Source organism: Equus przewalskii, chromosome 5, assembly GCF_037783145.1.
Source record: "Equus przewalskii isolate Varuska chromosome 5, EquPr2, whole genome shotgun sequence".
NCBI classification, from domain to species: Eukaryota; Metazoa; Chordata; class Mammalia; order Perissodactyla; family Equidae; genus Equus; species Equus przewalskii.
The window spans coordinates 75,074,253-75,101,410 of NC_091835.1; the positions used below are offsets into that span (position 1 = coordinate 75,074,253).

General features: G+C 42.6%; 1 protein-coding gene across 25 annotated transcripts in view; it reads left to right on the plus strand.

Moving 5' to 3' along the window:
- The window catches only part of RBMS2 (RNA binding motif single stranded interacting protein 2), an 83,971-nt gene that overhangs the window by 51,369 nt on the left and 5,444 nt on the right, over positions 1–27,158 (plus strand). For 8 of the 25 annotated variants that reach the window (XM_070621724.1, XM_070621733.1, XM_008530105.2 and 5 more), the window contains 12 exons: positions 7,846–8,012; positions 12,202–12,260; positions 13,124–13,215; positions 14,891–15,048; positions 19,113–19,192; positions 19,327–19,436; positions 19,769–19,815; positions 19,993–20,086; positions 25,107–25,184; positions 25,814–25,924; positions 26,546–26,626; positions 27,069–27,154. In XM_070621724.1, coding sequence (XP_070477825.1) covers positions 7,870–8,012; positions 12,202–12,260; positions 13,124–13,215; positions 14,891–15,048; positions 19,113–19,192; positions 19,327–19,436; positions 19,769–19,815; positions 19,993–20,086; positions 25,107–25,184; positions 25,814–25,924; positions 26,546–26,626; positions 27,069–27,149 — 1,134 coding nt within the window. In that variant the 5' untranslated portion in view covers positions 7,846–7,869 and the 3' untranslated portion in view covers positions 27,150–27,154. Of the gene's footprint in view, positions 1–2,391; positions 2,666–7,845; positions 8,013–12,201; positions 12,261–13,123; positions 13,216–14,890; positions 15,049–19,112; positions 19,193–19,326; positions 19,437–19,768; positions 19,816–19,992; positions 20,087–25,106; positions 25,185–25,813; positions 25,925–26,545; positions 26,627–27,068; positions 27,155–27,158 lie in introns of all 25 variants that reach the window. The other 17 variants (XM_070621731.1, XM_070621728.1, XM_070621734.1 and 14 more) reach the window with 8 other exon arrangements.

Below are 27,158 nucleotides of genomic sequence, written 5' to 3' on the forward strand. Positions count from 1 at the left end.
TCACCCATTTAAAGTGTACAATTCAGTAGCTTTTAGTATGTTCACAGAGTTGTGCATCCATTATCATAATTTTAGGGCATTTTCATTACTCCCCAAAAAACCTCACCTACTTAGCCGTGACCCCCCCAAATTCTCGCAATACCCTCTTCTACCAGCTATAGGTAATTACTAATCTACTTTCTGTCTCTAAAGACTTACCTGTTCTAGACATTTCATATAAAGGGCATTTCATATAAATCATACAAAGACATTTCATATAAATGTCTTTGTATGTCATACATACAAAATGTCTTGTATGTCATACATACAAAGACATTTCATATAAATCATACAACATGTGGTCCTTTGTGACTGGCTTCTTTCACTTAGCATGTTTTCACGGATCATCCATGTTGTAGCATGTGTACTCCATTCCTTCTTATAGCTGAATGATAGTCTCACATATGGATATACTACATTTTATTTTTACATTCATCAGTCAATAGACATTTGTGTTGTTTCTACTTTTGGCTATTATAAATAATGCTGCTGTGGAATTCTTGTACAGCTTTTGTGTGGACATATGTTTTCAGTTCTCTTGGGTATATACTGAGGAGTGGAATTGCTGGGTCATGTGATAACTCTGTTTTTAACCTTTTGGGGAACTGCCAAACTGTTTTCCAAAGTGGCTGCATCATGTTACATTCCCATCAGCAGTGTGCAAGGGTTCCAATTTCTTCACATCCTCAGCAGCACTTGTTATTTTTGATTATAGCCATCAAAGTTACTTTTTTTTTTTTGAGGAAGATTAGCCCTGAGTTAACATCCACTGCCAATCCTCCCCTTTTTGCTGAGGAAGATTGTTGCTGAGCTAACATCTGTGCCCATCTTCCTCCATTTCATATGTGGGACTCCTGCCACAGCATGGCTTGATGAGCAGTGTGCAGGTCTACACCCAGGAGCCGAACCCGCAAACCCTGGGCTGCCGAAGTGGAGTGTGTGAACCTAACCACTACATCACCAGGCCGGACCCCATGAAAGTTACTTTTGATTAAAGCCATAGTTTCTTTGTTATAGCCATCCTTGTGGGTGTGAAGTGGTATCTCATTATGATTTTGATTTGCATTTCTCTGTGCCTCCCCATTCAAAGTTTAATATCCTATTCTTTCTTCAGGGTACAACTCCAACATCTTCTTGAGAAACTCTTTCCAGGAATTGTTTCTTTTTTCATGCTCATATGCCATTTTGCCTGGATCCCGTTAGCACACATATTTCATGCCGCTGGGCATCTAGATTGTAAGCTCTGGTTTGTGAATTCCTTAATGGCTCCTTGTGGCTGTGTGTTTAAATTCACGTGAAGAGTGAAATAGTTGAACTATGAAATCGTTCACTCTTCCTTTTCTTCATCTCTGAGTCCCCACTGCATCAAGCAGGGCTTGCACATAGTTGGTATTCAGATATTTATTCAATGACTCAAATAGTGCAGAGTCTCGTGAGTGATTATTAGGCGATCTGTTACTTCTTAGGGAAAGTGGACTTTCTCTTATTAGGAGATATTATGACAGAACCCAGGAAATAATGTATTTTAGACAAAAATTTTCAGATACATTATATGTCCTAGAGACCACTGGCTCCAGGAACATGTCTTATGCATCATCCATATCCAGGTTGCAATAGGAATTTTGATGTCAGGCCACTAGATTGGATATCTGTGAAACTTTTTTAGGGGTTTATTAAGATGATGCAAAATTAGCAAATCTCCAGGTTTTTTGTTTACTGCTTTTAGCAAATATCCATGCCTGTACTGTGCACCGGGAACTTAGCCAGGGACTAGATGTGGGATGGGGTTTTCTCCTGCTCTGGTGGTAATAAAGTTAAGGGCCCAGGATGGGGCTGGCTTTGATGGCAAATGAATGGATACAGGATTTGTGAATTTTATTAAACCATGCAAAATGAATACTTGATCAGAGAAGCTAGTTTTCAGAATAATGAAGTGTTTTACTTACATTGGATTTTAATTAACAAGTAGCTCCTCTGACTGGATCATTCTCTTAAAGATCTGATGAAAACTTGGTGATTGGGAAGTAGGCACTGTATCACCCCTCCCTGTATGATCTCTTGAAAGAGAGCAAAAGGAAGAACACTGTCTTGTCTCCCAGTTTCCTGTAACTCAGCAGGACAGGAAATACCAAGTTCCTGCTACAGGAAGAGAGGAGTTTGATTTTTCTTTTTTCGGGTGAAGATGAAGGAGTTATGTATTTCTGTATCCCCATCCTACTGCCTGCCCCCCCCAAATTATTATCCCCAGAGATTCTTATGGGATATCTTACAGCATAATTATCAGCCCATCATTTAAACACCTCCCCACAAATCTTTAAGGGATTAAAATCTCTTTAATATTTTATCTTGAAGGTCTCTATCCTAGTCAACAAAAGAAGAGCAAAACAGAAGGAACTGTTTTATAATCGAGACAAAAGTAACTTCCTGAGGAGGTCAGAGAGAGGCAGTGCTGAAGTGGTCAGGGCCAGCTCACTGAGTAGGTGTCCGGGTGCTTTACTGCCTGCCTCCCAGCCTCGAATCTCTTCATGGGCTTTTCACAGAAGCATCTCTCCCAAGCTCTCCTGGACCCTTAAGAACTGCTCAGGGAAACATCAGGCCTCTGCAGACAAATACCAGCTCAGTATGGGTGAGTTATCTATATTCTGCAGAGGAAGGAGAATTTTGCCCTTTACTCTAATTAAAAGAACTCCATTTTTAAAAAGACGCCTAATTTTAAAGATTGGCACCTGAGCTAACAACCGTTGCCAGTCTTTTTTTCTGCTTTTTCTCCCCCAACCCCCCCAGTACACAGTTGTATATTTTAGTTGTGGGTCCTTCTAGTTGTGGCATGTAGGACGCTGCCTCAGTGTGGCCTGACGAGCAGTGTCATCTCCGCGCCCAGGATCCAAACTGGCGAAGCCCCAGCCCCCAAAGCAGACCGCCGGAACTTAACCACTCGGCCACGGGGCCGGCCCAACACTCCTAGTTTTAAAAGAATAACCATAACTGACATTTTGTACCTGCCAAATGCCAAACACCATGGTAAATACTTCATATCCGTTAATTCATTTATCCCACCTTTCCTTCCCTTCCCTTAGCTTTTATATGTGGTTGTTCACTCTGCCAGGGACGTGGCCCTTCTGGTAAACAGCAAAGTCCTCCCCGTGCTGGCATCCTCAAACACCTTTTAGTGATAGAGTCTAGTCTCCAGCCATCTTGAATTTGCTGTTCCCTAGCATTTGCATTCAAGCAATTCAGTTCATCTTTGTAATTCAATCAGTGTTTCCTATTCTGTCTTGGTAACCAGTTACCCACAGGCATCTGTATTTCACTGGCAGATCCAAAGCCAAAAAGTCCTAGCCCTGAGACTGCTTCCCCCGTCCAGGGTTCACAGCTGAAATTCCTCCATTTCCCAAAGAATTAGTGAAATACTGCAACTTTCTAAACATGTTAGTATCTCCTTTACAAGTCTACATCTCTAAGGAGCTGCATTAGCTTTTAGTTAAGAAATCACACTTCAAGGCTCTTGATCACACTGCCAGGCTCTTCATGTCTTCCCTGCATAGTCCGTTATTTTTAAGGTACTCAGATGTTTACTAAATGAGTAAATTATTTATTCTAAAAGCATTCATCATCCATCCATCAAGCAGATACCTTCAAATTCTGCAAGACTGACTTTAATTTCTGTACTTTTTCCTAACCTCCCTTCACATCTAGTACCTGCTAACTAATCTCATCACCTCTGTTCTCCTACCCCTCCCACCCAGCCTTCATAAAGCAGCTGGTGTTGGCTTTCTCATATATGTGCGATCCTGTCATTTCTCTGTTTATAAACCCATTAATATTTCCCAATCACTTCCAGAATTAAATCTCCTTCATAAGAAGACTCATACCTATGCTATTCTACTGGATTACTTTACATGTCCTTTGCTACATGATAACATGCTACCATCCTTTATTTCTAAAGGCAAATTTAATACCATCCCGGGCATCTAAGATTCTAGGCCAAACATGAGGGCCCTTGTTTTAAAGAGTCCAAATCTTGTAATCATAAGAGGTATAGTACAATTCTGAGTCCTCTTCTAAATGGCCACTGATCCAGACAACTTCAGGAGTTCCACCTACGTGAATATAAACCAAGTTATAAGTGAAATTCTACCATTCTTCCTTTTCTTCTAGGAGCCAAACAAAACTACATGCTCCCCAACTAAATGCTGTTGAAAAGGATGAAGCTAACTAATGGATGCTGTAGTACATTTCTGTCCCTTCCTTAGGAGGCCCTGGAGTATTGACAATTCAGTCATTTTGGCATCTTTAATAACCCTGAATTTGATCCTCACATGAAAACGACATTTTTTAGGACATAGCAAAATAACAAATTAGGTTTAAGATTTAGAGTGCTTTGGTTTATGAAATCTACCACAGTGTAGCAGGATTGAGGGAAATATCTTGCTCTTTGCTTTCTGGCTTAGGCTCTGACAGAGAACCATTTCAGACCAGTAGGAGTCAAGGGAGACAATGCTGCCCTATCCTGCCCTCCCGTGTAGGAACTGCTCAGTCCTCTGGCCCTTCTTACATACTGTCCTTTTCTCTCTTACACACATAGGTAAACGTGGATTATTATTTTGCATTAGTTATTTTGTCTCTCCAAATAATTTCTTTTGGGAAGCCAGATAAGCTTTACTTAGGGGCTTTCTCAACTTTTTTTTTCTTGAATTCTCTTACCCCTCAAAGTGAATATTTTTCTTTTTTTTTTTTTTTTTGAGGAAGATTAGCCCTGAGCTAACATCTGCTGCCAATCCTCCTCTTTTTGCTGAGGAAGATTGGCCCTGAGCTAACATCCATGCCCATCTGCCTCCACTTTATATGTGGGACGCCTACCACAGCATGGCTTGCCAAGCAGTGCCATGTCCGCACCCGGGATCCGAACTGGCGAACCGCAGGCCGCTGAAGCGGAACGTGTACACTTAACCCCTGCGCCACCAGACCGGCCCCTCAAAGTGATTATTTTTCTACCATTTCTGTTTGGATCCAAACCTATGTAGCAATTTCAGAAGCTGCTTGAGAATAGCAAGAGATAAATGTTTATTTTTCTGAACCATATCTTGTTTTCTAGGAATTTTTCTGGCCTTGCAGCAAGTTTATTATTGACTAAGTCATATTTTTAGATTATAGCAAGATCTTAGTATTAAAACCAAGGTTATAACTATGGTAACAAACCAATAGCTTCTTTTTAATTTATTTTTTTCTTCAAAAACCCTTGCGTTCTTGTTTGGACAGTCCTGGCCGCATTGATGCTTTCTCTTAGAAACATCCTCTCACCTTGGGAAAGGAGGCTGATGGATTCTGACCGAGGCGAGTGGGCTCACCTGCTGTGTGGCACGTGGGGTGATGCCACTGGAGTGGCTTGTGCTGTCATTGTTATAGTTGGCATCATCATCATCCGTGCCATCCCTGGGCCTACAATCTCATGGTCGGGAGAAGAAGCTTGGCTTTCTCAGCTAAGGATCAATAATAGCAATTCCTTAGAGAGGAGGAAAGGCTGTCTTATTGAATGATCTCCAGCAGTGATCTCATTCTGAACTCAGGGACAAGCCTGATGAGAACAGAGGTCGCCATCTTCTTGACTGAGCTTCAGATCAGGCGGGGCACTTACGATAATAGTGACAATGGAGGGGCCTAGACTCACTAGTATTTGATTATTATTGCAGATTTAGTAATTCAACAGAGATTTGAACATCATTCTTAAGTAAATACTACCATTTCTAGCACTGGATAGATGACTTTGAGGTTTATTTGCCCTATTTTTGTCTTGTTGTCTAAAAGTTGCTTAAAACATGCACATGCCACATGCATTGCCTGCCTTTGTTGACTACATCATGTGTCTGTCACCATCACCACAGAGGAATAATACATCTTCCTCTGGCACATAGATTGTTCTATATGGGAAATCCTAGTGTAAGTGCTTGCAAAAAGGCAAGGACAGGGATGGGAAATATAAAGGATGTGTTAAGAGCTACAATAGGTCAGGAGTCTTTGGGCATCCAGGATGTGGTATTGGGTTTCTTTTTCTTCCTTACTGCAGTACAGAGCTAAGGAATAAACTGCATATGTGCAAGTAGGTGCACATTTGTGGTGGCGTATACTGACTGATAAAGGTAGAGAAGATGCCAGCTTCAACAGAGTTTAGCTGGAACAAAGATTTTTGTTTTGAAGTTTGCTAAAGGTCAGAGTCATAAAATAGAAGAGGCACATTTCCCATTAAGATTCTTTGGGGGTGGGGCTGGCCCCGTGACCGCTCTGCTGCAGGCAGCCCAGTGTTTCGTTGGTTCAAATCCTGGGCGCGGACGTGGCACTGCTCATCAAGCCATACTGAGGCAGTGTCCCACATGCCACAACTAGAAGGACCCACAACGAAGAATATACAACTACGTACTGGGGGACTTTGGGGAGAAAAAGGAAAAAAATGTTTGGGGCAAGATTTCCTCACTTTGATGTTTCTCTTTTTTTCTTCTGTTTCTACTTCAATCCATCACCGCCACCACCAAAAAGAGAGAAAGAGAGAAAAAAACCTGGAGATGAACTAGCGTTTTAGAGAGAAGTAATTCCAAATAGATTTATACTATAAAGTGCTTTAAGCCAAGGGTGAACTGGAATATGAGTGTGATTTAATAAAATATCCTATATTATAGATGATTATGCAAATGTAGAATATTATGAACCAAATATAAATGTAAACACCGAAAGCCTGATTAGAGCTTAAGGATATAAAACATGCCATGAAGGAATGGATCCTTGTTCCAGCCAACCTGGTGTTTTGTCTCTAACAGGAGTACCTAAAAAATATAGTGGAGTCTGGTTACCTGTCCTGGTATCAGTAGTGAAAGAAGAGAGATGTTTCACCGCAAATCCTGGATTTTCTTGACCATAATGTATCATTCATTCATTTAAACTTTTAAAAACTTGCAAATAACTTCTGACTAAACCCCTATCCGAATGGTAACAAATTTCGTTTTTTCCACTTGACGTGGTAATTAGTATTTCATTTTATTTCTTTAAGTTTACAATAATCTTCAAGCTCCTGCAGGTATTTTGCAGTTCCCATATTCTACAGTTTTGTGAATAATCTATGTTCAGCTTACTTATACCTTCATGATTTGATACATTTTTATTATTTCCTCTTCATTATTTTTGAATGGAACCTAGATTTTATTAATCTTGTCTCAGTGCACAGTTTACTTAAGAGGCATACATTAATCATGTTCTCCAGCATTTGTATGATAAAAACCTTCCGCTATAGAGCCAGCCCTGATGGCCCAGCGGTTAAAGTTCAGCACGCTCTGCTTCAGCAAACTGGATTCGGTTCCCCAGTGCAGAACCACACCACTCATCTGTCAGTGCCGTGCTGAGGTGGCAGCTCACACAGAAGAGCCAGAAGAACTTACAACTATACACAACTTTGTACTGAAGCTTTGGCGGGAGTGGAGTGGGGGGGTGGGGGGTGCGGGGGAGGAAGACTGACGACAGATGTTAGCTTAGGGCGAATCACCCCCTGAAAAGAAAATAAAAGCATTCCACTATAACAAAGTACCTTTTTTCGAAACTGTTAACAAGCTTTCTTTGGCCTCTTATTATTCTTGAAAAATAGGTAGAACAGTTAGATATTTTCTTACTCTTTCCTTTAGGGTTTTTTCCTTAACTATCCTATTGAGTTTATTACTGTTAAAGTGTGGAATCATTCTTTCCAAGAAGCCAGGGTCTTCCTCACTCTCCAGCATCTATATAATATAATCCTTCTGACTTTCTGTTCCTCATGTCTCCCTACAGCCATATGTGTCATTGTCTCAGCAGATGGCACCACCGAGTCCAAGCAGCAGTACCCCTAACAGCAACAGTGGGAGCAATGGAAATGACCAGCTGAGCAAAACCAACCTGTACATCCGGGGGTTGCAGCCAGGCACTACTGACCAGGACCTCGTCAAGTTGTGTCAGTCGTAAGTTGGGGTGCATGTGGGTAGGCTTCCAGGGACAGTACAAATTTGGTGATACTGGCTTCTTGCCAGATACTTTTATCCTGAAATGCAATATTATTTTGCTTCTACCCCATAATCACAAGGTTTCTCAGCACCCCCTCTTAAAGACATTCTGCCTGTTACTGTTATCTAAAACCTTTATGTCTTTCTCTGGGGAAAGCCAGGTTAGGACTGGTCTTTGAAGCTTAGTATATGACTTTGTTTCCGGCATGTACCCAGAACTGATGGTCTTAGTGGAAAGATTCCTATCCTTATGCTTGGAATAGAAATGCACAATTTCTCTAAAGATATTGATTAGAAGGCAGTGAGAACTGGAAGTGGGACTAGCCAATTGAATTATACTCTTAAGAGAGTTCCTGCTGCTAGAGATATTCCCAGTGAACCAGAGGAGCCCTCGAATTAGTGGATAAAGAAGGTGGAGAAAGAGCCTGTCACTCTGCATGTACCCCCTAAAGACCTGTGGGGTTCTTCAGAGTAGATTCGAGTCATGAGGTAGAGATAACTACCGTGGAATTAGCCCCGTTAGGAATGCTGGGGGAAAAAAGAGATGCCAGCTCAATTCCATTTGGCAGAAAAATATGTGTTTCAAATAATATATTTGGAGGAATGATTAGAGCAAGAAGTCTGGGGGTGGGATGGGGACATTAATGGAAGGAGGAAAAGTGAGTTTGGGAAAGTGAATGGTAGAATGAGATAGAAATAGGAACCTTAGGCTGTGTAAACTTACCATCTTTTAAAATTTTTTATTGAAGTATGACAAGCATATAGAAAAGTACACAAATCCTAAGTGTACATACAACAGTGAATTTTCACAAGGTGAACGCACCCTTGTAAGCACATTAAGAAATAGAACATTACCAACTTTTCAGAAGCCCACCTCTCAGTTACTGTCTCCCCCTTCCCCACAAAGGTATCTTCTGTTTGGCTTCTGAGTAATTGATTGGCTTGTTTGAACTTCATATAAATATAATTATGTAGCACATACACTTTTATGTCTGCTCAATGTCGTTGGTGAGATTCGTCCACATTCGTCCACACTGTTGCATGTATACAGCAAAACTTCGTTCATTCTTATTGCTCTTTAGAATTCCATCACAGGAAGATACCACAATTTATTTGCCTGTTCACCTGTTGTTGGACATGTGGGTTGTTTCCAGTTTGTGACTATTACATAGAGTGCTGCTGTGAACTTGGATGTGGCTTGGTGTATGTGTGTACACATTTATGTTGAGAATATATACCTAGGAGTAAAGTTGCTGAGTCATAGGATATATATTTGTTCAGCTTTTGTAGATACTACTAAACAATTTTCTGAAGTGGTTAAACTAATTCAAACTCCCACGACAGTGTGTGTAAGTCCCAGCTGTTTCAAGTCCTGGAGAGGCAGAACTGTTCGCCCCAACATGCAGTTGTATGGCGGCATCGTAAGGGCCCCACAAAGCCCTTGCTCTTCTGAGGCCGTGGTTTGGTCCACGCACATCATGGATTTTGGCTAGAACAAGGCTGTACAAACTTGATCTTTGAAGGCTAGGTGTGTACAAAACTGGTTCCTTTGCTTCAACTTCCCTTGCTAGAAAGGTATTTACGTGGAGTTTAGGGGACTTAGTCGAGGACTAGTAATTTTTGGGGGGAATGGGAATTGGCAGAAAGGTTGATTTATAAGGGAAAAGAGTATTTATCAGTCTAGCTCCTTGATTTTTGCACCCTCTGTTTCTTGCACTAATTATAATGTGCTACAAAAAATCTTCTCACTGCGCAAAACAGAGAAGAAACTCAGTTTTACTTCACTATACTTTTAGACTTTACATTTTGCCCTTCCCAACAGTTGCCCTACCTTCTGCTGTGTCTGAAGGGATGAGAATAGTCAGGGTCAGCATGTAGGATGGACCTAAGGAGCCCAGTAGGGTACCGTGGAGAAGTAGGAAGGAGGCAGAGGAGAATAGGTGCTGCGTGAGTCATGACGAAACGGAGGCTGAGGAGCACAGGTGGGTGGAACACTGGTGGGTGCTGTGAGCTGGGAGTTAAACCTTTCTAGGAGGGGTGTTTCCCATGCATAGAAGGACTTCCTGCCTTTGTCCCAGTTGTCTCTCTGGGTTGTAGGGGAAGTAAGCGTTGCTGGATCCTAAGCCTGGTGGGCAGGAAGGAGAGGCGTGCCGTCTGGGACTGGAACTCCTGGTTCTCTTGGAGGGGCTCCTTCTTCCGAGGAGGAAGGAGCAGGAGCGACCCAGCTGTTGCCAGCTGCAGTGGAAATTCTGAGCTCAAAGTCTCAGGCTGCTCAGACCACAGCAGGCTCCACCCTGGGGCCTTGATAGGGATAGCAGCATGTGTGTCCTCTGGCCTGCGGTCCCATGCATCCCTTTCCTTACCTAAATTTGGGAAAGAATCCAAGTCTTTAGCCCCGAAAGGCTAGGATCGCCACATCCAACCTCACCCCCATTTTAGTATGTTCTTTTCCCAGCCTCCAGGGTGTTGCTTGGCTTATTCTGTCTAATCCAGTGGGTCACAGAAGAAAAAAATCAGTGAGAGGCCGCCAAGGAGTGAAATAAATGCCTCAGTCATCATATGTTCTTTAGGGATGAGAGGAGAGGTAGGAAAAAGTGCTTGTTCAGGATATTGGTCTCAAATTGAGTCCCTGCCAACTATTTCCAATTAAATCTTGCACTTCTGACTCTGTTAGTGATTTCTGTTCTGTCTCTTAATGTCTTCACCCTCCCGGCGTGGGACGTAGAGACTTCTTTCTAGTGGAATACTTCTGGTCTAATCCCTGACCTGTGATGCTCGTCTGCTGCACTTTGAGGAAATCCACACAACTCTGCTGCCAAAGCATAATTTTCAAAAAGTTGAAGAAGGTGACTCTCATACAAATATAGGTGAACACATGCCAAAGATTTCTTTTACTCGTTAATGAGGGAACCAGCAGGATGGTAAAATGCATTCAAAGAGCATGTGAGGGACTGAGTATTTATAGGTCCCGAAGAAAGAATGTTGGGATAAGATTGCTAGGTTACGTACAAAGCTGGTTCGCATCCTGCAGGACAATAAAATAGCAACCTTTGGGGTTATCTTTTCTGTTGGACAGAAATTATTTGCATTTCTACTGGATGAAAATTTACAAGTTAGTATGTATCTTCACAAAGTCAGGGCACTAATCTGTAGTAAACAGTAAGTCAACAAAGAAACATCCCCCGATAATGAAATATACCTTGCATGAGCCTTTGAGACAATGTTCCAGAATGGCATCAAAAGGGTATGCAGTCCTCATTTTGCCTTATCCTCAAGTTTTGGATAGTTTTCACAGCACTGCTGTTGCGCCTGGTCTTATGCCTACTCCCCTCCCTAACACACTCCCAAATCTTGACGATGAGAAATACAAGTCTTAGAATACAGTAAAGCAGGAGGGCGGGCCATTCGCAGCAGTTTAAAGTTGAGGTCCTTTGAACATAATAATAATAATAGCAGTTGAGAATTTTCACGTGTTTACCATGTGGTAGACGTTAGTGCTTTATAGTCATGAACTCATTTCATATTCCCAGAAATTCTATCTTCATTTTACGGATGGTAAGATGGGCACGGAAAGGTTAAATGACTTGTCCAAGATCACACATAGCTGTAGAGTGGCAGAACCAGGATTTGAACAAAAGCAATTTGGCTTCAATGAGGGGGCCAGTAGAGGGGTAGGGAATGGGGTGTCAGAAAAGAGAGATGTCTATAGATTTTTCATAAGAGGAATGGTGTTTGTCCCAAGGAAGATAAGTAATATCAAGGATTATTTTTAGTCCTCAAAGAATTCCAGCCAGAGCTCTGCCCTTACACGCTCTGCTATGAGGACATCGCCAGGCTTCTTTCCCAAAAAGACAGTAGTCTCTTTCCAGCTGGTATCTGAGTCTTAGTTGGGAAAGAAGAGTGAAATGTGTTGGTATTGTAAGGCCCACAGTTACCTTATTTCTTGTAGGCACCTTTAGGGAATAAGTATATATGATGAGTGTGACATTTTAAAATCATTTCTTCTTTGTTTTCATTAAAGTTTGAGTAGGGACAGTTGTCTTAGTGGGAGTACAGAAAGGGCATGGATTCATCCAGCTGTTTCAATCTCTGTGCTGTTCTAAATACCTTCCCCCAGATTATCACTTTGCATTTTCTTCTCCCTTAGATATGGCAAGATTGTCTCCACTAAGGCCATACTAGACAAGACCACAAACAAGTGCAAAGGTGAGAGAACAGCTGTCCTTGGAGGTGGAGCAGCTGTGAATGAGGCCATCGCTTGGCTCTGCTCTTTACTGCCGAGAGTCCCTAGTACCCAGTGCCAGGGAGGAGTCTCTCTAAGGTCTTCAGGCTTAAAAGACTGAGATATTTAGATTTTTGGGTGACCAGGTAGCTAGAGCTGAAAGTGCTCTTTTGGGGACCCAAGGTTAGAAGCTGGCACAGAGTGCCTTTGAGTCTCCTGGGCTTACTTTGGACCTCTTGTTTCCCTGGATTGAATGGTGGATATGGGTAGGTGAGATTATTTCTAGCAAAGCATCGTAAATACCTTTTGGTGTGTTCGGGGGGTGACATGGTAGATATATTTTGTGAGGATGAGTCTTTGTTGGGGTTTTGAGCAGTTGTAGATGGGGATGGAAGAGTGGAAGGAGGGAAAGGGCTGTCGGCTGGGGTGGGGAGAGGCTTCTTCTGGCAGGTGGCTGGTTATCTGCAGTGAAGAGACTGTTTTCCCTACATGCCTAGCATTTCCAGGGTGTGGCTCGGAAAGAGAAGGGGGTTCTTTCAGAAGTGAAGGGGGACTGTGGATTGTTAAAAGAGCCTAGTTCCCAAAACATCAGATTTCTTAAGGGGAGGGAGAAGGGCAAGGACACCACAAGGACCTCATTGCCCTTGGCATTCTCAGCTGTAAAGCAGGCCCAATCTCCCAGGGTTCAAAGAGCACAGGGATAGCTACCTGAAACGTCTTAATTGCTCTTTCTCCCTCCCACTTGTGTTACATGGATCATAACGCTTCCTCTGTCTCCTAAAAAGCCTGGGTCTCCTACATCCCTGATGCCCCCCTACCTCCCAGTGATGCTGTTTCCCCGTTCCAGGCTATGGCTTTGTGGACTTTGACAGTCCTTCAGCAGCCCAGAAGGCTGTGACAGCACTGAAAGCCAACGGTGTGCAGGCACAGATGGCAAAGGTAAGGGTACTGCCCCGTGTCTGTTTCTCTGAGAGGTGTGGTCACCACCAAAGGTTCAGTTCCGAGGCTCCAGAGGGTTGAAGAAGCACGCAGTTGATGGAAGACCTGTCTGCAGTGCTTTTTGACTATATCTGGCCAAACACAGTCCTGGCTAGGGTCCCACTGAGCACTCTTGGCTGCTAGAGGAAGATGGTGTTCAGATCTGTGGCAGGTAGCTCTGTCGGCTCTGTTCCTCTCATCAAGTGTTATAAGCAGGCGAGAGGGTCAAAAGGCCTCTTCCCTTCCTCCTGCTGTTTCCTCATCTCCACTCTGGCCCCACTTCCCTACCAGACAGCTTGGGGTAGTTTTGCAACATTCTCTGATGAAGCCAGTTGTGCAACTCAGAATTTCAGAACAATGCTCTCCACCTCCCAAAACTGTTCCCTGTGTGTGGGGTGTTGGGGAAAGGGAGGCCACAGTAAGGAAGGAGGCTGTCCCTCCTTCTCAGATCTGTCTCCAGCTTTGTTTTCATCTGGACTGCTAGAGAACTAGAGGCTCTTCTCTCCCCTCTTTGCTTGGGTGGGATTGCCCCTTTGCCTCTCTGAAATCGTTGTGAATACGCTATGTGGAGCCAATGGGGCAGGCTTGCCAGCTACCCTCTTCTGTAATGGTTAAAGAAAAAGGAAACCCTGAAGGGAAAGGCAGAAGAGGGACTGAGGTTGCTGGTGACCCACTGTCTAGGACAGAGTGACTGCTTAAGTTCTTAAAAATACAGCTATGGAGGGGCTGGCCCAGTGGTGCAGTGGTTAGGTTCTCACATTCCACTTCGGTGGCCTGGGGTTCGCTGGTTTGGATCCCAGGTGCAGACCAATGTACCACTTGTTAAGCCATGCTGTGGCAGGCGTCCCACATATAAAGCAGAGGAAGATGGGCATGGATATTGGCTCAGGGCCAGTCTTCCTAAGCAAAAAAAGAGGAGGATTGGCAGCAGATGTTAGCTCAGGGCTAGTCTTCCTCAAAAAAAAAAAAAAAACAACACAGCTATGGGAAGTTACTGTCATTTTACATGTTCTGCCCACTGGAAGGGCTCTTCCACCTCTTCTTTCTGGAGAAAAGTCCTCTGACAGTGGAGTGTAGGGTTCCTGTGAGACTGGAGTTTTCAGGGCTCCATGGTGACCCAGTGAGCTATACATCTGGCCCTTAGTGCAGCCCCCAGCACATTGCCTTCCCTTTCCCCTTGTCCCCTCTTCCTGCTTTCCCTCCACTGGAGAGTGAACAGCATTCCTACTCAGAGGAGTCTGCTGTGGCCGGAAGAGGGGGGAGGGGGGATTACTCAAAACAATCCAGCCAGGAGCAAGGCGGTCCAAGAGAATCCAGCCCTGGGACAGGCTGTTGGCGGGTGGAGGGGGAGTGCTGCTCTGCCTGTTCTTAAAGAGACAGCCAAAACTTCATCAGTGACTTGTATTAGGGGCTTGGACAGTACTAGAAATATTATATATGCTTTTTTTTTTTTGCCTGGATATACAATCCATGGTAGTGGGACTCTAGGTGTTACAAAATAGTTGTTAAGGTTCCCTTTGTTTATGTGGGACCCTTCGTACTGTCTCTGTTCTAAGATGTCATTTTGTGGATAAGGGCTGAGGGTGGGAGAGGAATAAGAGATGTGAGCTTTATCTTCTCACTTTTATTTCCATAGCAACAGGAGCAGGACCCCACAAATTTATACATATCAAACCTCCCACTGTCAATGGATGAGCAAGAACTGGAGGGGATGCTAAAGCCCTTTGGCCAGGTTATCTCCACTCGAATCCTTCGAGACACCAGTGGGACCAGCAGAGGGGTTGGCTTTGCAAGGTGAGAGATGCCAAGAATGGGAAATGATGAGGTTAATAAAGAGTGTCACTTAGGTTACAAAAAAATCTGTGCCCCCTCTCCCAGAGGACCAAACTGTTGGCCAAAAGTACTTGACAGTAAATAAAAATTTCATTTAATGATAGGTCATAATACTCACAAACCCATTTCCCGCCAGTTCTTTATCCTTTCCCCACTGCTTCCTGCTGCTCTAGCTTTGTCCCTTTGATCCAGACCCAACCAGAAGAAAATAATTCCGTATCTTCTTCTAGTTTACCGAGTGGTTTCTCATCCTGTTATTTCACTTAGTCTTTATAGCAACCCCATGAAATAAGTATTAGTTCTCCATTTTATAGATAAGGAAAGCACAATCTCCGGTATGAGGGGATTTGCCCAGGTCTCACAGGCGTGGGTGGTGGGGCACAGCCCTCATCCTTCTGGCGTCGAGATCAGTAGGACGAAGAGGAAGATTTGGTCTACCTTTTCAGATCTTTCGAGAGACTTGGATTCTAGAACCAACTGTGCCACTACCTGCCCCCGTGGTGTCAGTCCTTCCTTCGGGAGCCTCGGCTCACTCTCAAGTGGAGGGTGGCTTGGATGAGGGGTTTTATTCAGGTGTCCCCTGGAGGGCCGGGTTCTCCAGGTGCCCTCTTCTGCACTTAGGTGTCATCGTTGTAGGGCTTCAGCCTCCCCTAGTCTGCCTAAGAAATAGTTCTGCTTTTATTTATTTTAAGATTTCGTTTGAAAAGAGATCCTGTTGTTTTTAAAAAATTTGAAAGCTACTGGACTAAGTGATCTGAAGGTCCCTTTTTGTTGTATAATGTCTTGTCCGGGCCAGGAACACTCCCTTACTCTGGAGCATCTCAGCTCTTGGGAACAAGTAATGGGCCCTCTTCCCGAGCCAACTCTTTCTTGGTGGCACCACCTGCTGGCAATCCCAAGTATAACCAAGGGGGAGTTCCTAGGCTTGTGGTCATCCAACTTTTTTCACTCCCATACTCTCTTAGAGCAGAGGTTCCCAACCTTTTCAGTTCATGGCACCTTAGCTGTCTCAATAGTTTTTTTGCCTATACATACAAAAGAAATACTCACTAGTTCAATTTATTAAATTATGAAATGGCCTAAACAACTCAGAACATGTTTATATCCTAACAATTTTGTAGCTATTTGAAAAAATGTATTGAAAGAGAAAATACTTTTATTTCATTCTTAAATCACTGTACTGACTAATGGGATGTGCACCTGCTGGACAATGTACAACTCTCAAACCGGGGATGCACATTGGACACTTACACCCTCATTTTCTGTCATACATTGGTTTTCATAATTATGGTACTTGCTTTTGTCATAGCCACTGTTGAAAAACCAGCTTTGCAAGAATACGTTATCAGGATTGTAGGGTGATCTCATGTTGAAATGGTGAACTGTTTAGAGTTGGTAGCCCACACAGTATCCAGCAGGTGCTGCTGTGTTTCCTCCCTGAGCTCGCTGCAGTGGCCCAGGCGCCTCAGAGACCAGTTTGGGAACTGTGGCTTTGAAGACTTGAAAAACTGAAATCTCTTGCCTGTTTCTACATTAATGTGTACAGATTTTCTTCATATATTTCATACATTTAGATTCTTGCAAAGTGTAATTTCCAGCAAATTATAAATATTGACACTTTAAATGAAACTCTCATATAATTTTTAAATACATCCAGATGAGATCTAGAGCATAGATGTCATAGCAATTTAATACCCAAAATTATCCATTTTAAAAAATACACAGGGCATTTATTTTTTAGTAGTCATAACTCATATCATTCTTACAGTGTTCCTATTTTTCTTTTTGATCTTGTATTTCCATTCCATTTCCCTACAGTATTGTATTCTAGTGTAAATATTTTTATAGCTGAGGGCCAGCCTGTGGCCGAGTGGTTAAGTTCGCATGCTCCGCTTTGGTGGCCCAGGGTTTCGCCGGTCCTCATCCTGGGTGCGGACATGGCACCGCTCATCAAGCCATGCTGAGGCGGCGTCCCACATGCCACAACTAGAAGGACCCACAACTAAAAACTATACAACTACGTACCGGGTGGCTTTGGGGAGAAAAAGGAAAAAATTAAAATCTTAAAAAAAAAAATTTTTATAGTTGAAAGTCTTTTTATGGATCATTCTGTCATACTTCTCTGCAACAAAAATTTGTACTTTTTTTTCCTGTGGCCAGAAGGGCTATATGTGTTAACCCATAAGAAAATTATCTTTATAACTATTAGTTCACTGTTGCGTCAAACAGCATAAATACATTAAAATGTTGATACAAAATTATTTTATATAAAGTAAATTTTATTGGAAATGCTTCTATGAAATTGATAAGTTTTATTTAGTTTAGACTTTTCTAATTAGGTCATGTAGCCATCAGTGAATATGTTTACAGCTATGACAAGGTGGGGTTTAATATCAGTTCGACTGCTACTTTTTGTTTTCATGCTGAGAAACCTTGTTTACATAAGTAAGTAAATGGGAATGGAGTTTTGTTAAAATAGGAATTCTTTGAATTCCTTCTGAATTACATGCCAAGAACCAGGGCGATCTATTATCAAAACTGATTTTTTTATGTGTTAATTGACAATTCGCTGAGTCCTCCAGCTTTGGTGGAAGGAAGAATTGGTAACATTTGACTTATAAAAAGATTTGTAACTCAGCCATCAGTGCCTCATGTTGAGTTTTGGGATGTGTGCAAAGTAAATTGAGAGGAGTCGTTGTGAGAGAGGACTTTAGCCTGGATCCTTAGTGATCGTGACGTCTCCTTCAGGCAGGTCAGTTTTAGGAAAGAGTTTATGAGGAGGTTGAGGTTCTGAACGCCATTCTTCTAAATGTCTCCATGCTTGCTCAGCCTTTTGAAGGACTAAGGAGCAGGAGTAACCCAACAAAAGACTACTGCTCTAGGATACCCAACGTGGTTGCTCTAAAGGGTTTCATTTGAGGCCTTTTTTTTCTTTTTTTTTTTTTGCTAAGGGAGCTTCGCCCTAAGCTAACTTCCATGCCACTCTTCCTCTATTTTGTCTGTGGGTTGTGGGTTGCCACCATAGCATGGCTACCAATGAGTGGTGGTCTACCCCTGGGAACCGAGCCCAGGCCGCCAAAGTGGAGCGTGTCGAACTTAACTGCCAGGCCATGGGGCCGGCCCTTGAGGCCTTTTTTAGTGACTGCTTTCACAAGAATGGCTAATATTTTTAGTGGTTATTGGCATGGGAAATAAACTAAGACTTACTTTAAATATGGAAAGAGGGGAAGATGCTGTACCTTGTATTATATAGACCTTTATAGTTTTTAGAATACATTTAAATACATTATCTCATTTGATCTGTAGAACCCTGTGTAGTAGGGTAGATGAATATTATCTCTAAAGTGAAATAAGGATGGGTTCAAAAGGTTTTTATGCATGTCCTAACTCACCGAGCTTTGGGTGGTGAACTGGCGCTGGAATCTAGATCTTCTGATTCCTTACTTGGGCTTCTTTGCCCAAGAAGATACTTTAACTCAGTAGTTCCCAGCATTGTTTTTTCTATCACTATGGACCATAAACTCTGTCTTACTACTCTTTCCTCCTACAGATGCATGAAATCTTAATGACGTTATCAGTAGCTAATTCGACCTTGGTAATTATAACCAGAAGCAAGAAATAAATATTAACAAATTCTTAGCTTGTGCAGTTTTATTAGAGTGAGGGAACAATTTCCATTAGGAATTTTGTAGTAAAAAATACTGGTAACAGCCCGTATTTATTGTGCTCTTATTTGTGAACCAGACACGATACTAGGCCCATCCATCAGTATCTTCTTCGGAATATTCATAGCGTGAAGACCTCCATTATTCCTTTCAGGACCCCTGCAGGAGCCAGTTAAGAGAACCTGCATTAGAAGCTGGGGTTACCTCTTCAAGATACCTTGAATTTGTGTGGAGGAAACTGTTTCTGTAGTCACAGCTTTTGGAGCATTTGTGGGGCTGGGAACTTAGAGCTTTCTCTTTGATGTCGGGAGAGCACAGATCCTGGAGAAGCTAGTGCCTAACCCCTCTTGTGCTCCTTAGGATGGAGTCCACAGAGAAGTGTGAAGCCATCATCACCCACTTTAATGGAAAATATATTAAGACACCCCCTGGAGTACCAGGTGAGGCATCTGGGAATCAGGCTGAGAGGGCCACAGGTTGTTACTTCCAGTGAAGATTCTGGAGGAGTTTTGCATGAGTGTGAGTGAGCTAAGTGAGGTGGGACTCAGCTGCCTGTCTGCTTTCTCCTTGGCAGCCCCATCTGATCCCTTGCTTTGCAAATTTGCTGATGGCGGTCCAAAGAAACGACAGAACCAAGGAAAATTTGTGCAGAATGGACGAGCCTGGCCAAGGAATGGAGACATGGTAAGGGGACCTCTGAGGAGACAGGAGTACTAAGGACATTACAGTGAAGTGGAGATTACCATGGCCTGACTTCTGTGAACTTAGGCGGCAGGCTTGAGAGCTTCCGTGTGTAACTGAGAGATGCTGACTGTTTAATGTGCTCTTCACTGTGGGTCTTGGGTGGGATTTTGCAACGTGCACACACAGAAAAACTCTGGAACAGCTGTAGTGGGACTTGTCCAGACTTCACTTTAGTCAGTTGAACCAAATACATCCCCAGCTTTGGCATTCTGAGCTTGCTCCTGTTTTCATCCAAGTGCTCACAGTTTGAACACTGTGTTGTTTCTTTATAGGGTGGTATGGCCTTGACCTATGACCCCACCACAGCTCTTCAGAATGGGTAAGCATATTTTATATAATCAGGCCACCTGAAAATGACAACAGGCTGTGTCCAGGCACTCTGATGTGTCATCTTGATTTTTAAACAGTAGTTAGTAGGAAGTGGCTATGTCTGTCAGTGGGGGCTCTTACCTTGTGGTTTCCTGTGACTCCTTACTGATGAGGTTTGTTCCTCCAGCTTTTACCCAGCTCCTTATAACATCACCTCCAACAGGATGCTTGCTCAGAGTGCGCTCTCGCCATATCTTCCATCTCCTGTGTCTTCCTATCAGGTATGCTCATGCCCAAAAAAGGGCGGTAATTGGATCAGTGTTTTAGGCAAAGGAATACAAGGTTGGAAACTCCTTGTTGTTTTCGGTTTTTCCTTTATACGTATTACACACAAATAATTTTACATAAAAGCATAACATGTTACCACATTACATATATATAGACTACGGTAGTAGCACCCTCTTACTCTCTGTCCACCACTGAACATGTAAACTCATGTTAATTTCCTACTAGTTTCCATATTTTTCTTCATGTGCATATACACATATGTATGGTGTTTTGAAAGTCATTGTTTATTTAACAAAAATTTGACCATATTAAATATATTTTTTACACTTCAGTCTTCTCACTTAAAAGTATCTTAAACCGGTGATTCTCCAAGTGTGGTCCCTGGACCAGCAGTATCAGCATCATCTGGGAAATTTTAGGAACACAAATTCTTGGACTGCGTCCCAGGTCTGCTGAGTTAGAAACTGGTCCAGCAACCTGAGGTTTAATGAGCCCTTCAGGTGATTCTGATGCAGCTAATGTTGAGATCCTTGGTTCTAATTATTTCTTTTTTTAATAGTTGCCTTATATTTCATGCTGCAGATATATCAGAATTCTCCAACTATTCTCCAGTGAAGGGCATTCACTTGGATTTCAGTTTTTTCTGGTACAGATGATGCTCCAGTAAACATCTTGTGCCTATGTCCTTACATATGAGTGCTTTTATTTCTGGGGGCTGGAGTGCAAGGAGTGGGATTGCTAGGCTGAATAATATATGGCCTTCAGTTTTATCGATGTTGCCAGATTGCTTTCCACAAAGGCTGTGTCAATTCACGTTTCCACTAGCAACGTATGAGAGTACTCATCTCCCTCCAGCCATAGATGACATTGCTCTTTTTCAATTTTTCCTATCTTGATGGATATAAAGTGCATTCTTACCTTAATTTGTACTTCCCTGACTGCAGCTGAGTTTAAGCATTTTTTTTTATGATTGTCATATTTTGATTTGAACTTTGTATGCTTGGCTGATTGTTCTGTTTGGTTATTTGTTCTTTTCCCAACTTAAAAAACTATTTGTATATTATAAGTATTAATCCTCTGAATGTTATCTTTGTTACAACTGTTTTGTTCCAAATTTAATTTTTTTCCATTGACATTGTGGTCATCAGACTAGCTGTGTGTCAGATTCACTTGGAGAGATTTTAAGCCTAGGTTACTGGCACCACAACAAGAATTTCCGATTCAGTACGTCTAGGATGGGAGGCAAGCATTTGTATTTCTAACAGGTTCCCAGATGCTGCTGCTGCTGCTACTGCTGGTCCAGGGACCATGCTTTGGGAATCACTAGTTTTTGCCATACAAAAGTTTAAAATTTATATATGGCTAAATATGTCTGCTTTTTCACTCATAGCTTTTTTTAAAGATTTTATTTTTTTCCTTTTTTTCTCCCAAAGCCCCCCGGTACATAGTTGTATATTCTTTGTTGTGGGTCCTTCTAGTTGTGGCATGTGGGACGCTGCCTCAGCGTGGTTTGATGAGCAGTGCCATGTCCGCGCCCAGGATTCGAACCAACGAAACACTGGGCCGCCTGCAGCGGAGCGCGCGAACTTAACCACTCAGCCACAGGGCCAGCCCCTCACTCATAGCTTTCGACTTTCTTAATTAAAAAGGTCTTCCTAGTCCCTTTATTGTACATATGGTCTCCAAGATTTACTTAATTATTTTACATTTAATTGTATAATCATGAGGAATTTATTTTTGTATGTGGCATAAGATAGAGGTCCTATCGTATTTTCTTTCAGAATGTTAACCAGTTGTTCTAGCACCAAATTATTAAATAATCCATTATTTTCCCATTGAATTGAAATGCCACCTTTGTTGTGTAATAAATACTGGGATTTATTTCTGTATTCTTTATTCTCTTCCAATGATCACTGGGTCTGTTCCTATTCCAATAATATATTGATTTGATCACAGTGACTTACATGATATGTTCTAATATTTGATAAGACAAAACCCTTTTCTCCTTTTTTTTCATACTTCTCTTTGCTATTTTTTGGCATGTATTCTTCTGTATAAAGTTTGTTTTAATCTAGTTTTAAAAAATATGCAAGGATTTTAATAGGAATTACGTTAAATCTATACATTAAAGAAAATTGACTTTTTAAAAAGTGCTAAGTCTTTTCACCCAAGGTATGGTATTTCTTTTCATGTTTTCACATCTTTATGTCTTTCAATAAGATTTTAGTTTTGTTTATGTAGGTCTAACACTTTTCCTGTTAAATATATTCCAAGGTTTCTGTAATTTTTATGAGCATTTCTAGATGCTTCTTAATATATGGATGGAAAGCTGTTGACTTGTGTTCATCTCTCTTGGATGCAGCTAAGTCACCAAATCCTCTTAGTACTACTAGTGTTTTTTTACTTGAGTCTCTTAGCCTTTTTAGGTATTCAGTTATACCATCAGTGCAAAATAATAGTTTTCTCATCCTTTCCAATTTTATGCCAAGTGTGTTCTTATCTAGTTGTATTTGACCCCACTGTAAGATAGGTTACTATAATTGCAGCGGTTTTACTATTTCTCTGTTTAGGTTAATGTTAGTGGCTAGTTTTTGGTAATAGCCTTTAATATATGTAAGTAGTTTCTTTCTAGTCTCTATTTTACTTTGTGATTTTTTTTTTAAATAAATGGCTGCTGAATTTTCTCAGCTGTTTTTTCAGCAGCTAATGTTGCACTATGGCTTTTTCCTTCAGTTTGACTTGCGTTTATAGGGTTAATAATCTTGAACAATCCTTACATTCATGGAATACACCCTACTTGTTGTGATTCATTTCTCTAGCTTCTCATTGCTAATTTTTTTTTCATTTTAAAATTGAGATATAATTCACATACCATAAAATTCTCATTTTTCTAAAGTGTACAAGTCAGTAGTCTTTAGTATATTGACAGTTATGCGACTATTACCATTGTCTAATTCCAGAACATTTCATCACCTCAGAAAGAAACTCTGTACCCATTAGTAGTCATTCCCCATTCTTCCTTACCCTTAGCCCCTGGCAGCCACTAATACACTTTCTATGTCTATAGATTTGCCTATTCTGGACGATTTCATATAAATGGAAGCATACGATATATGTCTTTTGTGTCTGGATTCTTTCACTTAGCATGTTTTCAGGGTTTATTCATGTTGTAGCATGGATCGGTACTTTATTCTTTTTTATGATTGAATTATATTCCCTTGTATGGCTAGACCACATTTTGTTGTCCATTTATCAGTTGATGGCCATTTGAGTTGTTTCCACCTTTTGGCTATGGTGGATAATACTGCCGTGAACATTTGTGTACAGTTTTTGTGTGGACGTGTTTTCATTTCTCTTCGGTATATACCTAGAAGTGGAATTGTTGAGTTACACACGAACTAACTCTGTGTTTAGCTTTTTCAGGATCTGCTGTGCCATTTTACACCCCCACCCACAGTGTGTGACACTTGTTGCTCTATCCATTTTACACCCCCACCCACAGTGTGTGACACTTGTTGCTCTATCCATTTTACACCCCCACCCACAGCGTGTGACACTTGTTGCTCTAGCCATTTTACACCCCCACCCACAGTGTGTGACACTTGTTGCTCTAGCCATTTTACACCCCCACCCACAGTGTGTGACACTTGTTGCTCTAGCCATTTTACACCCCCACCCACAGTGTGTGACACTTGTCGCTCTATCCATTTTACACCCCCACCCACAGTGTGTGACACTTGTCGCTCTATCCATTTTACACCCCCACCCACAGTGTGTGACACTTGTCGCTCTATCCATTTTACACCCCCACCCACAGTGTGTGACACTTGTCGCTCTATCCATTTTACACCCCCACCCACAGTGTGTGACACTTGTCGCTCTATCCATTTTACACCCCCACCCACAGTGTGTGACACTTGTCGCTCTATCCATTTTACACCCCCACCCACAGTGTGTGACACTTGTCGCTCTATCCATTTTACACCCCCACCCACAGTGTGTGACACTTGTCGCTCTATCCATTTTACACCCCCACCCACAGTGTGTGACACTTGTCGCTCTATCCATTTTACACCCCCACCCACAGTGTGTGACACTTGTCGCTCTATCCATTTTACACCCCCACCCACAGTGTGTGACACTTGTTGCTCTATCCATTTTACACCCCCACCCACAGTGTGTGACACTTGTTGCTCTATCCATTTTACACCCCCACCCACAGTGTGTGACACTTGTTGCTCTAGCCATTTTACACCCCCACCCACAGTGTGTGACACTTGTTGCTCTAGCCATTTTACACCCCCACCCACAGTGTGTGACACTTGTTGCTCTAGCCATTTTACACCCCCACCCACAGTGTGTGACACTTGTTGCTCTATCCATTTTACACCCCCACCCACAGTGTGTGACACTTGTTGCTCTATCCATTTTACACCCCCACCCACAGTGTGTGACACTTGTTGCTCTATCCATTTTTTTTTTAAGACTTTATTTTTCCTTTTTCTCCCAGAGCCCCCCGGTACATAGTTGTGTATCTTTAGCTGTGGGTCCTTCCCTTCATGGCATGTGCCATGTCTGTGCCCAGGATCCGAACTGGCGAAACCCTGGGCCACCAAAGCAGAGCACACAAACTTAACCACTTGGCTATGGGGCCGGCCCCTGCTCTGTCCTTTTAATTATAGCCATCCTAGTGGGTATGAAGTGCTATCTCGTTGTGTTTTTGATTTGCGTTTCCCTACTGACTAATGATGTTGAGACTCTTTCATGTGTTTATTGGCCATTTGTATATCTTCGTAGAGAAATGTCTGTTCAAATTCCTTGCCCATTTTTAAATTGGGTTATTTTTTGGGGTATGAGAGTTGCTAATATTTTTCAAACAGTTTATTCTTAATATTTCTATTTTCTGAGGGGGCACTTCAACTTTTTCTGAGTTTTGCTGAATATTATCAAAGCATTGGGCGAACCCATAGTTTCTAGGCAATTAACATTTTTGTTTGTGTTTGCTTGCATTAGAGAGTAACTCAGACATCTCCTCTACAAGTACCTAACCCACCTTGGATGCACCACCAGTCATACCTCATGCAGCCTTCAGTGAGTGTTCAGAAGTGGGCAAAAGCCAAAGTGGCAATTTGATGTAAAGAAAAACAATGGGATTTGATGACAGGAGATGTGGGTGTGAGTTCTGGCTCAGTCTTTTGTGTAACCCAGGCAGATGACCTTAAATTCTGAGTTTGTTATTATTATTTTTTTTAAGGTATGTTTTTTGGTGAGGAAGATTGGCCCTGAGCTGACATCTGTTGCCAATCTTCCTCTTTTTTTTTTTCTCCCCAAAGCCCCAGTACATACTTGTATACCCTAGCTGTAAGTCATTCTAGTTGTAAGTCATTCTGGTTCTTCTGTGTGGGATGCCACCACAGCATGACCTAATAAGCAGTACATAGGTCCCTGCCCAGGATCCGAACTGGCAAACCCGGGCCACTGAAGTGGAGTGTGCGACCTTAACCACTTGGCCATGGGACTGGCCCTGAGTTTGTTATTGTTAGACAAAGATCCCTCCAGACTGATGGGCAGAATGCCTATTCTTGTTGTATAGTTAGGTTGCTGCTCACCTGTCATTTCCCGGGATTTTAAAATGTCTCTCATGGTAGCCATGAATCACTGCTTCAGGCAGCCTCGCAGGACGCTCACCAGCTAACCCTGTCCTTTGTTGCTCCCTCTAGGGTTCAGTTCTGACACCAGGGGTGGATCACCCCATTTCTCTCCAGCCTCCCTCCATGATGGGACCTCTTACCCAGCAATTGGGCCACCTGTCCCTCAGCAGCACAGGCACGGTAAAGCAGGATATTTCTGATTATAAACTCCTACCAAGCAAGGAATACCTTTGTAATATTCTTCAGCCGTAAATACTTATGAATGAAGATGGGAATCACTTCAGTATCGTTGAAGGCCCACTCAGAATGGGAGGTAAACCAAAAAGACAGTAATCCATGAGCCAGGAATACAGCCATTCTGCTCCGCAGCCCACTTCTTTTAACTGATTCCTCTTCGTGAAACTAAACAAACAGTGTTTCTGTCTACATATTTATGTAGGAGTTCACACATATTTCCTCGAAATCCTTATCAAAATAGTAAGAAGAAGAATGGATGGAGCTCATTAGGTTTCTTGTAGGTCTGCTGCATTCTGATGTGCACAGGCGGGCTGAAAGGTGGACCCGGCAGTGCACTGAGGAAAAGCAGGAGACAGTCGGGAAAGAGGAGGACAGGAAGGCCTGTAGGTAGAAGTCTCTCTAAGCCAGTGTACTTTAGGACCACCTGAAGTGCTTTTAAAAGGCACAATTAAATTAGGATCTCTGGGGATGGAAGACAGGCATCACTGTTTTTTAAAGCTCCCCAGGTGCCTTAAAAATAGCCAAGAACCACTGCTGTAAGCTCACTGCTGTTTTTCATGCCAGTACATGCCAACGGCTGCGGCTCTGCAAGGAGCATACGTCCCCCAGTACACCCCTGTGCCTTCTTCCGGTGTTTCAGTTGAGGTAAGAGCCTTCCAATCTCTTTGGACTGAGAATAGGAAAAGGAACGGAGGCATGTTTTCCCCACTCAAGGTCTTCCTCTCACAGTGATGCTGATTCTGTGTTCACAGATGGCTGGTGGGCATGTGCAGAACATTAGGAAGGAAAGATTTAGTCTGTGTCCTTGAATGAGGCCCTTCCTCATGTTTGGGCAGATAGTAGTTATTACCGGGATGCTGGTGTGTGTTGACTCGCATGTCTTGGGAAGAGGATAGGCCGCTCTCAATATCGGGGAAGTGATGCTGTGGCGTGTGCGCACATGTGCGCGTGCGCATTCACACAGGTGTGTGGGTGGGGGGGTAGGTCAGGGAGGGCACTCAGCTCTGGGTGGGTTTTAGCAAGGCTGTTTCAGTGGGAGGTGAGGAAAGGATGCACAAGGTGACTCTCCTGCTTGGCTGTGGTGCAGGAGAGCAATGGCCAGCAAAATCAAGTGACGGTGGATGCTCCCTCAGACCATGGGGTCTATTCTTTCCAGTTCAACAAGTAACAGCGGTAA